The sequence below is a fragment of the Oryctolagus cuniculus genome, chromosome 7 (assembly GCF_964237555.1).
Source record: "Oryctolagus cuniculus chromosome 7, mOryCun1.1, whole genome shotgun sequence".
In the NCBI taxonomy this organism is placed as follows: domain Eukaryota; kingdom Metazoa; phylum Chordata; class Mammalia; order Lagomorpha; family Leporidae; genus Oryctolagus; species Oryctolagus cuniculus.
Genome location: NC_091438.1, coordinates 164038061 through 164049067, shown reverse-complemented (window position 1 = coordinate 164049067; position 11007 = coordinate 164038061). Strand labels below are relative to the sequence as shown.

Genomic DNA, 11007 nt, shown 5'->3' with positions numbered 1-11007 from the left:
AGGCATAACTTCCCCCTCTCGCCGTGGCCCCGCACTGCAGAGACGCGGCCGGCCGACCCGTGCTGTCCCGGCCGCCGCGGCCCGGTCATCTTGTGCGGTCCTAAGCCCCGCGCCCGGAGCCCCGGCGTGCGCCGCTCCTCCCCCTCCCCTTGTGCTTAGCCCCGCCCCGACGGCCTAGCCCCTCCCCAGGCGTGCTTAGCCCCTCCCCTCCCGGCTGCGTAGTCCCCCTCCTTGCTTAGCCCCTCCCTTTCCCCCCGCCTGGCTTGCTTAGCCCCTCCCTTTCCCCCCGCCTGGCTGCGTCGCCCCTCCCTCTCTCCCCGTCCTGGCGTGCGTCGCCCCGCCCCCGGCGCGCGTCACCGCCCCTCTCTGTCCCGCCCCGACCCCGCGGCCTCCTGGGAGCTGCGGCCGCCCCGCCCCCGTCCTCCCGGGCGCCTGTGGACTACGAGTCCCGGCAGGCAGTGCGGCGACCGGGAGGGCGGGCGCGGGGGCTGCTGCGCGGCGTTCTCCGGTGGCGCTGCGGGCGGCGGGCGGCCTGCAGTGGCCGCCGCTGAGCAGCCCAGGCCGGCGGCTGCCGCGCGCCCCTGACCGCAGGCGGGCCGACGGGCTGTCCGCCTGCTCGGGGCCCCGTGCCCGGCTCCCGGGCAGCGCGGAAACTTCGGGCAAGTGGAGGGCGGCGGGGCCGGGCGGCGGGCAGCGGGCGGGGCGGCCGCCGGGGCCGGGGCCGCGGTCCGGACCGGCCGCCGACTGCGTCTCGGCCTCTGCCCTCGGCCACAGGCGGACGCTGGCCGCGGTCGGAGGCGGGTGCCGGAGGCCGGGCGCGCGCGGACCGCCAGACTGGTGAGCTGCTGACGCGGGCGCGACCCGATGGCGGGGTCTGCTGCTGGGTGCGTGAGCGCGCGTGCCTGTGGGCGGCGGCGCGATGCGCAGGAGACCCCCGTGAAGCCCGCGAGGGTGGCGGGCGGGCGCCGCTGGGCCCGGGGACGCGGCAGCCCTGCCTTTCCCGGGGGGGGGCCTTGCCTGGCCTGTTGCTGCGGGCGCAACAGGTCCCCAGATGTCAGCCTCCACCCAAGGTCAGGTGCGGGCAGGGGGCAGCGGTGACCCCACTGGGCGGTGGAGGTCAGAGGTCGTGGCCCCCCCAGCCCAGGGCTTTCCGCGGCGGGGGTGCTGGCCCCCGCCTCCGGGCTTCAGCCCACTCCGCGGGGGTCCGGGGTGCTGCGGCCGGCGTTCGGCCAGTCGCTGGCGCCGGACAGGGTCAGTGCGGGTGCGGGGTCACCTGTGCCTTCGCTGGGCTGCAGCGCCTCGCTGAAGGCGGGTCTGTGGTTAACGCCTTTCCCACGGACTCTCCGCAGACGGCCCGGCCTGGTCCTCCTCCACCGCCCGACCCCCGGCCCCTGGAGACAGCCGGGGGGGCCTGGTCAGCGGCTGCGGCTGCGTTCCAACAGGAGACCGCGGCGGCCGGGGGAGCAGCGGCTGAAGGCTTGGGATGCTGGCTGGAGGCTGGCGGGCGCTCTGAGGTGAGACCCCGATCCGCCCCGCGCCTGTCGCCCCCACCCCCACCCCCACCCCCACCCCCACGGGCGCCTCAGGTGTAGCAGCGGCCTCCCAGGGGCTTCAGGCCGGCCTGTGACCTGGGCGGAGCCAGGGTCTCTGCGGAGGGGCAGACGTTGGTGGCTCTGTGTTGGTGGCGTGGTCAGCTGAGTGTCAGGGGACGGGAGGAGGGCCATGGGGACGCCAGGGGCTGCGGTGGCCGTGGCCCTCGCGGCGTCCTGCACAGGGGAACGCTGTCGCCCCCTCCCCCCCCCCCCGGCTGTGGCTGCCCCTGGGGTCCCTGCCTCTGGGTGGCCTTGGCCAGGCCAGGTCAGGCCTGCGCACCTGCACTTGCCCCAGGAGTCTCGGGCCAGAGTGAGCCGACCACGGACACGCGGGGGGCCCAGCTGTGCCGCCGCTCTGAGCCTGGGGCCCGCAGGGTTGTAGCGGAGTGGGCACTTGGAGGCCTCATGCTGTCCGGGAGGGGTAGGGTGGCGGGGCCCCCACGGGCGGCACCTGGGCAGGGACTCCCCTGCGGTCTGTGGGGCGCCCTCCCTGCCCCCGCCCACTTCTCCGACTGCTCCGCGGCTGGCCGCAGCCGGGGAGGCCGAGGTCCATGCCCTGCCGGCAGCCTCAGTTCTGAGACCCCCAGGCTTGACAGACAGGCCTCCCCGGTGGTCCGGAGCACTGTGCCGGAGGCCGCCCAGTGGACTGGACCCCTCTCCCCACCTGGCCCTGCCCCTCGCTGCTGAGACTGAATGAGACAGTGAGCCCGAGGCTGGGTGCTGGACCCTGTCCATGCCGGCCTCAGGAGCGGGGGTGGGGGGAAGCCCCGGCCCTCTCCAAAGGGTCCTGGAATGTCCCGGGAGCCGTGTCCCCGTCTGTCCCCACGGGGACGGGGGACGGGTGGCAGCAGGGCGGAGGCGGCGACCCTGGCCAGGGGAGGCCATCCTGGGCCCGGGCCCCTTAGGGCTGGGCACCCTGTGTGTGCACTGAGCTCCCCTGAGCCCCTCCTCCTGCCCCGGGCATCGCAGGGTGCAGTTCCAGGCACGAGAGGTAAGGTGGGGAGGGAGACCCTGCCTGCGTCCCCTCAGCTGCCCCACTCCCGCGGGCTCCCGTGAGGGACAGCCCGGGGCCAGGGCTGGGCAGGCAGCAGCCATGCTAAATGCCTGGAGTGAGCGCCAGCAGGTGTGGCTCAGGCCTCGGCCGCTGCCACGGCTGGACCGGCGCTGGCGCCCGCGGGTGGAGGCCGTGGCGGCCCCCTCCTGCCTTCCTGATTGCCCGCAGACCTTGTGCGAGTGCCCCAGCCCCGTCCGCAGGGCACAGGTCACGCTGTGGCACGCCCGTGTCTCGTTGGCAAATGTCCAGCAGACAAGCGGTGTGGCCCCTGCCCGGGGCGTGCCGCCCTGGCCGCAGAGTGACCGCAGCGCCGGCTGTGGCGCTCGGGTCTTCCTGCCAGAGGCCTTCTTGGTTCTGGGCCAGTTCCCTGGAACCAGCTCAGCTGTGGCTCCTGTGGGGCGTCGGGCAGGGAGGAGCCCTTCTCTCTGCTCTCCCCACCATGACCAGGCCTGGCTCCCGGCTGGGCAGAGAGCCTGTGGGTCAGGGTCTGGCAGAGGCCAGCAGCCTGGGGCCCCACAGCGCTGGGCGACCCCTCTGCCCCCGGCCACCGTCTCCGCTCAGCTGCTTCTGCCGTGTCTGCGGGGGCCGTGGTGGGGGCTCAGCCTGGCCGTGCCCTTGGCTCTCCGGGGCCGCGTGGTCTGGAGCTGGTCACGGCGAGCCCCTGGGGAGTGGGGGCAGCTGTGGCTCCTCCCATCACACATGGAGGCTGCTCGGCCCGCTGGGTCTCCCGAGGGGTCGGGGCCATTTCCAGGAAGGGGTCCTGGGCATTCCTGGTGGGAGCCAAAGCCTGCCGTATGGTTGGCACACGGCCAGCCAGTAGGTAGGTGGGACGGGCCTGGGCTGGCTGGGCCCTCAGGACACGGGGTCTGCTGCCCGCCACAGGAACCCAGCACGTGCTCTGAGGGTCAGGTGCTCTCGGGGACTGTCCAGGTGGGGCACAGGCAGTGAGTGGATATGAGGGCTCCATGCCTGGCTCTGTGTGGGTACGGCGGGTACAGTGCTGGGAGGCAGAGCCGGTGGCCACCCTGAGCCCCCTGCCTTGTTTGGGGTCGCATCCTCAGCACAGGGCACTCCAGCGGCTGGTCTGGGCGTGGCCGTGTCCTGTGGAAGGCAGGAGGCCGCCTGGTGCAGGGTCCCAGTGGGGCCTGGGCTGGTCTGAGGTTTCTCCCTGGACGCAGAGCTGGGGCGTGTGGTTGAGGCTTCTTGGGAGCCCCCGTGGGTTTCTGTGGCAGCCCCGGCGGTCCTGGTGCAAAGAGGGAAGGAGGTGGAGCCGGCCGAGGGGGTCTGTGCCCTGATCCCCTGGGGAGACGCATTGGAGGGGCACTGTCCCCGCATTGGGTGCAGGCTTTGCAGGGGGGCTGGGCCCTCACATGGGCTTATCCCGGGCGCCACTGCTGGGGCTGGCTGCTGCCCACCTATAGACTGGCCAAGCCTGGGTGTCAGGGCCCTTGGGGCCTAACTGAAGCTGGACCCACGGCCACGCGCCTGCCAGCCTCCTGGGAAGCGTAGGGTGTGGCTTGAGGACGCCCACACTCGGCCAGCTCTGGCCCTGGCAGCACCTCTGGGGCGGCACCTGCCCAGCCACGGGCCCTGCCCTTGAGTGAGGAGGGGAGTGGCCATCACTGCTCTGTCTGGGGCCATGAGCCTGTCCTCCCCTCCCCCTCACTCACACAGAGAATGCCCAGGCCACAGATGGCCGTGAGCTCAGAGCCAGCCCCTAGGTTGGGGTCTGGAGCCCCGGGGTCGGCTGCCTGGCCCCTGCTACGCTGTGTCGCTTGTTCTGGGGTGAACAAGCAGCCGCCCTCTGCTGCTGTCCATAGTGGGGTGGCCTTGTGCTCCGTGTGAGGCCAGGGGTCCGTGCCCCGCCTGGCCAGGCCACGCCTCTCGGGAGCTGGTCCTGCAGTGGGGGTGTCCCAGCTGTGAGCAGTGGGCAGAGGTGCTGTTGTGGTCATCCGAGGGTGCCTGTGCCAGCGTTGTGCCCGCCAGCCGTGGCCGTGTGGTCCGTGGTGGAGAGCTGGTCCGAGGTCACGTGTGCTGCCCTGTCGCCCAGCAGCCCGACTGTGCCAGGAGCGGCCTGTTTTCTTCCAAGAGCTGTATTTCTTGCCTCTCAAGGGCACCTCCAATTTTTTTTTTTTAAGGCTCATTTTGAAAGTTTTTGGAAAGGCAGAGTCACAGCGAGTGCGGCGGGTGGGAGGGGACGCCTCTTCCGTCTGCTGGTTTGTTCCTCGTTGGCCAGGGCTGGGCCAGGCGGAATCCGGGAGCCTGGGACTCTGTTTTGGTCTCCCACGGGGGTGCTGGGTGCTTGGCTGTCTGCCGGTTTCTCAGGCACATTAGCAGGGAGCTGGGTTGGCACTGCGGCAGCCGGGATTGGAACTGGTGCCCACGTGGACGCTTAACCTGCTGCGCCACGCGGCAGCACCGCCACATCAGTTTGAGCGCGTTGCTGGCCGCTGTGTGCCGTCACCATAGAGGAGCATCCACAGGCGGGCAGGTGCTGGTGGGGCGGCTCCGCCTCCCTGGGGCCGGCCTGTGGGCCCCTCTGGGCAGGTCCAGAGCGTTTGCACTGCCGCTTTATGGCTGGGGCTAAGCAGTCCCCCAGGACTCTCCTCCGGGCTTCCCCCTCTGAGCAGGCGCCAGGTGCAGCGGGCGGGTCGGCCCGTGGCCACCTGGCCCCGCCTGAGGGCGCCCTCTGCCTGCAGGCCCCGGCAGTGCCGCCCACCATGGACCCGGACCCCCAGGCAGGCGTGCAGGTGGGCATGCGCGTGGTGCGCGGCGTGGACTGGAAGTGGGGCCAGCAGGACGGCGGCGAGGGCGGCGTGGGCACGGTGGTGGAGCTGGGCCGGCACGGCAGCGCCTCGACTCCCGACCGCACAGTCGTCGTGCAGTGGGACCAGGGCACCCGCACCAACTACCGCGCCGGCTACCAGGGCGCGCACGACCTGCTGCTCTACGACAACGCCCAGATAGGTGCGCGCGGGGGCGGGCCTGGGGGCGGGGCCGGCGCGCCGCCGCCTGACCCCGGCCCTGCCCGCCCCAGGCGTCCGCCACCCCAACATCATCTGCGACTGCTGCAAGAAACACGGGCTGCGCGGCATGCGCTGGAAGTGCCGCGTGTGCTTCGACTACGACCTGTGCACGCAGTGCTACATGCACAACCGGCACGACCTGGGCCACGCCTTCGAGCGCTACGAGACCGCGCACTCGCGCCCGTGAGTCCCCGCCCAGCCGCCCGGATCCCTGCCGGGCGCACCTCCCCGAGGATGGCCCGGGCCGGGGTCCCGCCCCCCGGGGGAGCAGGACTGCCGAGGCGGGTGCTACGGGCACCCCTGGGAGGCTCGGGCCGCTCCCCGGGACTCGGGCAGCAGTGGCCATGAGGCCGCTCGCATCCCTCGTGGAGGCCCCAGGCCCACGGTGAGCTCTCTGACCGGGGCGTGGTGCCGGGCGCCAGGCCAGGGCGTGGCCAGGGAAGTGTCCTGTGGTCGTGGGATTGGGCTGAGGCAGGCACCGTGCACCGCATGCGGCGAGTGCGGGGCCGTGGGCTGCGCTGTTCCCAGCCTGCACGCCTCACGTCTCCCCACACACCGGCCCGCTGCGGGGCACCTCCCACCTGCCCACCCCCCGGGCCTGGGGGCGGGGCTCCGCCCGGCTCAGGGTCTCCTCTCCCGCAGTGTCTCGCTGAGTCCCCGCCAGGGCCTCCTGCGCGTCCCCCTGAAGGGCATCTTCCAGGGCGCGAAGGTGGTGCGCGGCCCAGACTGGGAATGGGGCTCGCAGGACGGTGAGTGCTGGCCGAGGGGCCGGGCCGGGCCGGGCCGCAGCCCGAGGCCGACGGGGACCCTCTCTCCCCAGGAGGGGAAGGGAAGCCCGGCCGCGTGGTGGACATCCGTGGCTGGGACGTGGAGACGGGCCGCAGCGTGGCCAGCGTGACGTGGGCTGATGGCACCACCAATGTGTACCGCGTGGGCCACAAGGGCAAGGTGGACCTTAGGTGTGTGGGCGAGGCGGCCGGCGGCTTCTACTACAAGGAGCACCTCCCGAGGCTTGGTACGGGGCTGGGCCCCCTGAACCAGCTGCCCTCCTGCCCTGCTGGGGGAGGGGCTGCCGCCTGAGGCCCGCCTGGCCCCTCCCCCCTCCCCAGGGCAGCCTGCCGAGCTGCAGCGCAGGGTGAGTGCCGACGGGCGGCCCTTCCAGTACGGGGACAAGGTCAAGTGCCTGCTGGACACGGACGTCCTGCGGGAGATGCAGGAAGGCCACGGTGGCTGGAACCCCAGGATGGCGGAGGTGAGCCGCCCACCTGCTGAGGCCCTGTGCCCTCCGGTCCCCTCCCCTGCCCTCCTCCCCCGAGAGTCCAGCCCGACCTGGCCACAGCCTCCGTGACCCGCCACAGTTTATCGGACAGACGGGCACCGTGCACCGCATCACCGACCGCGGGGACGTGCGTGTGCAGTTCAGCCCCGAGACCCGCTGGACGTTCCACCCCGGGGCTCTCACCAAGGTGCATGGGGGGCTGGGCTGAGCCCCGTGCGTCCGCTTCTGCAGCCCTGCCTCGCGCAGTCCCGGGCCCAGGAGTGACCGGGGAGGGCGTTGGGTGTGAAGGGACCCAGCGGAGGGTGAGGCTGCAGTGGCCAGGCCAGGGCGGCGTCTGTCCTGAGGGTGGAAGCAGGCTGGGTCGGCTGTGGGGTGAGATGCCCCCGGTGGGTGTGGTGTGGGGGGCAGGTGGGGGATGGGGGCACAGGTGTGGGGCAAGCAGGAGGAGGGGACCTGAAGCTGGGGTGTCAGGGGCCTTGGAGGGAGCTGTGGGGGTCTCAGGACAGGTGGTGTGCATAGTGAGGGCCCTGCGGTGGGGGGTGGGCCCTGGCCATGCTGCCTGGGGCTCGCTCAGTGTCCAGGCTTGGGCCACCGGGCCTCTCCCACCTGCCCCAGCTGCTCTGGTCTGGTCTGGATGCTGCTGATTGGCCACTTCTGGCCACGGCTCCCTTGGTCACCTATGTCCCTCATCCACCCGACCCTCTGGCTGTGCCTGGGGTCAAGTTCAGGCCCATGTCCTGGGGTGTGTGGCAGGGCACCTTTCTGCCCCTGGACCCCGCGTGGCCCCACACAGCTGGGAGTCTGACGTGGCCCCCTGTCGCCTAGCACAACACCTTCTGGGTGGGTGATGTGGTACGCGTCCTCGACGACCTGGACACCGTGAAGCGGCTGCAGGCCGGGCATAGCGAGTGGACGGACGACATGGCCCCCGTGAGTGCCCGCGCCCCTGCGGCCGGCTCCCGCGCCCGGGGCCCGCTGTGACCCCAGCCCTCCCCCTCAGGCCCTGGGCCGCGTGGGAAAAGTGGTGAAGGTGTTTGGAGACGGGAACCTGCGTGTGGCGGTCGGCGGCCAGCGGTGGACATTCAGCCCCTCCTGCCTGGTGGCCCACCGTCCCGCCGAGGACGCCAACCTGGCCGTGGCCGAGCGCGCCAGGGAGAACAGAAGTGCGGAGCCCGCCCGGGGCCAGCGGGAGGCGGGGCCCCCCCGGCCACCACTCACCGCAGCCCCGCCCTCAGGCTCCCTGAGCGCGGCCCTGGATAAGCTCAGGGCCCAGAAGAGTGACCCGGAGCACCCGGGGAGGCTGGTGGTGGAGGTGGCCCTCGGCAACGTGGCCCGGGCGCTGGAGCTGCTGCGGAGGCACCCAGAGCAGGTGCGCCCTCCCCGCCCTGCCGCCTGGCCGGGGGCCGAGGGCCAGGAGCTCCCTGCTGACGGCTGGTCCTCCTGGCAGGTGGACACCAAGAACCAGGGCCGGACTGCCCTGCAGGTGGCTGCCTACCTGGGCCAGGTGGAGCTGGTGCAGCTGCTGCTGCAGGCAGGGGCCGGCCTGGACCTGCCGGACGACGAGGGCAGCACCGCGCTGCACTACGCGGCCCTGGGGTGAGGCCTGGCTGGGGCCGGGGGCTGCTCGGGGCGGAGCCCACGGGCCCAGCTGCAGGCTCTGCACCCCTGCCCCCCGGCTCGCTCTCCCTGCAGGAACCAGCCGGACGTGGCCCGGCTACTCCTGAGTGCAGGGTGTGGGGCTGACGTGGTCAACAGTGCCCGCAGCTCGGCGCTGCACGTGGCCGTGCAGAGGGGCTTCCTGGAGGTGGTGAGGGTCCTGTGCGAGCAAGGCTGTGACGTCAACCTGCCTGTGAGTGCCGGTCTGCTGGGCCCGGGCCCGACCCCGGGGTCAAGGCCACTGCCCAGTGACCGCAGGCCCCTTGCCGGCAGGATGCCCATGCGGACACGCCCCTGCACTCTGCCATCTCGGCGGGCGCCAATGGGATCGTGGAGGTCCTCACCGAGGTGCCGGGCATCGACGTCACCGCCACCAACAGGCAGGGCTTCACGCTGCTGCACCACGCGTCCCTGCAGGGCCACGTGCTGTGAGTGCCGGGGGGGGGGGGCTCCCCCACAGCGGCCTCCTGTGCCACGCCCGCCCTGGGGGCAGCCCCAGGCCCTGGGCAGATCTCTGCGCCCCCACAGAGCTGTCAGGAAGATCCTGGCCCGGGCTCGGCAGCTGGTGGACGCCAGGAAGGAAGACGGCTTCACCGCGCTGCACCTGGCCGCCCTCAACAACCACCGCGAGGTGGCCCAGATCCTGATCCGGGAGGTGTGGCAGAGGCCCCAGGCCTGCGGGGGGCTGGGGGCGGGGCCGCGGCACCGCGGGGGCGGGGCTGAGCCTGCGTGCCCCCCAGGGCCGCTGTGACGTGAACGTCCGGAACCGGAAGCTGCAGTCACCGCTGCACCTGGCCGTGCAGCAGGCCCACGTGGGGCTGGTGCCGCTGCTCGTGGACGCAGGCTGCAGCGTCAACGCCGAGGACGAGGACGGGGACACGGCCTTGCACGTGGCCTTGCAGCGTCACCAGCTGCTGCCCCTGGCGGCAGACGGGGCCGGGGGGGACCCAGGGCCCTTGCAGCTGCTGTCCAGGGTGAGGAGGTTTGGGGCCCCAGGGTCCCCCGCGCAGCCTGGGGCTCCGTGGTTTGCAGGATCCGGCGGCGCCCTAGGCCTGGTTCCGGACGTGCTCTGCTCGCCCAGGCCGGGAGGTGGGGGGTGACCCAGTCTCCTGGCCCGGCCGCCCCAGGACCTGCGGCCAGCAGCCTCGGGCAGGCAGGGCGAGTCTGGTCCTGAAGGCCTGGGCAGGCGCCACCCCGACGCCCGTCCTCACCTCCCCTGTCTTGCCGCCCAGCTGCAGGCCTCTGGCCTCCCGGGCAGCGAGGAGCTGACCGTGGGCGCGGCGCTCGCCTGCTTCCTGGCGCTGGAGGGCGCCGACGTGAGCTATGCCAACCACCGCGGCCGGAGCCCGCTGGACCTGGCGGCCGAGGGCCGAGTGCTCAAGGCTCTGCAGGGCTGTGCCCAGCGCTGCCGGTGAGCCCACGCCCGGGCAGCCCCCCCCCCCCCCGCTCCAATCGGGGCCTGTTCAAGCCCCTCCCTCCCACTGCAGGGAGCGGCAGGCGGGCGGGGGCGCGGCCCCGGGCCCTAGGCCCGCACTCGGCACCCCGAACACCGTGACGAACCTGCACGCCGTGGCCGCCACGGGGCCCGAAGCCGCCGAGTGCCTAGTGTGCTCGGAGCTGTCGCTTCTGGTGCTCTTCTCCCCGTGCCAGCACCGCACGGTGTGCGAGGGTGAGCGGGGCCGGCGGCCGGGGGGGGGGGGGGCTGCCCCGGCCCGCAGAGCCCCTCCAACGCCGCCCGGTCTGCCCCGCAGAGTGCGCGCGCAGGATGAAGAAGTGCATCAGGTGCCAGGTGGTCATCGGCAAGAAGCTGCGTGCAGGTGGGTGGGGCCCCCGCCCCGCCGCCCCGCCTCACTCGCTCCCCTCGGGCTCACGCCCCGCTCCGTCCCGCAGATGGCTCGGAGGTGGCCGGCGCCGCGCCCGCGGCCGGCGCGCCGCGGCAGCTGGTGGAGGAGCTGCAGAGCCGCTACCGGCAGATGGAGGAGCGCATCACCTGCCCGATCTGCATCGACAGCCACATCCGCCTCGTGTTCCAGTGCGGCCACGGCGCGTGCGCGCCCTGCGGCGCCGCGCTCAGCGCCTGCCCCATCTGCCGCCAGCCCATCCGCGACCGCATCCAGATCTTCGTGTGAGCCGCGCGCCCCCCGCCCCGCACCTGTCCTCCATAAAGCGTTTCTCGAACTTGGCCGCCTCTGCCTGTCTGGGGGCGGGCGGGCCGGGCGCACAGCGAATCCAGCCGCGAGCCCGGCGGGCGGACGCTCTCCAGGAACCTTCCGCTCCGCCGCCGGCCGCTCGCCAGCAGCTTGGCGCTGGCCCCGCTGGCCGGGCGCCGCTGTCACTCTGGGCCCGAGCCCTGCGTGGAGAACTGGGGGGGGGGGGGAGTAGGGGGAGGAGACACTCGGG

At 72.9% G+C, this 11007-nt stretch overlaps 1 protein-coding gene across 11 annotated transcripts; it reads left to right on the top strand.

Annotated features, from left to right (window-relative positions):
- Positions 1-477: 477 nt before the first annotated feature.
- Positions 478-10785, top strand: MIB2 (MIB E3 ubiquitin protein ligase 2). Of its 11 annotated transcripts, none has more exons than XM_070079408.1 (21): positions 514-659; positions 775-837; positions 1350-1514; positions 5346-5613; positions 5684-5855; positions 6315-6421; positions 6493-6687; positions 6782-6924; positions 7043-7138; positions 7777-7881; positions 7952-8114; positions 8187-8320; positions 8399-8547; positions 8644-8800; positions 8881-9035; positions 9136-9262; positions 9348-9581; positions 9840-10018; positions 10095-10276; positions 10359-10424; positions 10498-10785. In XM_070079408.1, exons 4-21 carry the CDS (start codon positions 5367-5369, stop codon positions 10734-10736), a joined length of 2850 nt encoding a protein of 949 aa, XP_069935509.1. In that variant the 5' UTR covers positions 514-659; positions 775-837; positions 1350-1514; positions 5346-5366; the 3' UTR covers positions 10737-10785. The 11 variants fall into 11 exon arrangements, with proteins under 11 accessions (XP_051696483.2, XP_069935506.1, XP_069935509.1 ...); XM_070079407.1 differs by having other exon boundaries at positions 7031-7138; XM_070079410.1 differs by lacking the exon at positions 7043-7138.
- The last annotated feature ends 222 nt before the right edge of the window (positions 10786-11007 follow it).

Bases quoted from the DNA above. Each gene is read 5' to 3' on its own strand.
- MIB2 (XM_070079405.1), top strand. From the start codon at position 5,367: ATGGACCCGGACCCCCAGGCAGGCGTGCAGGTGGGCATGCGCGTGGTG. The intron at 6,422-6,492 runs GTGAGTGCTGGC...CTCTCTCCCCAG, and splicing joins GGAATGGGGCTCGCAGGACG to GAGGGGAAGGGAAGCCCGGC. The intron at 7,882-7,951 runs GTGAGTGCCCGC...CCTCCCCCTCAG, and splicing joins GGACGGACGACATGGCCCCC to GCCCTGGGCCGCGTGGGAAA.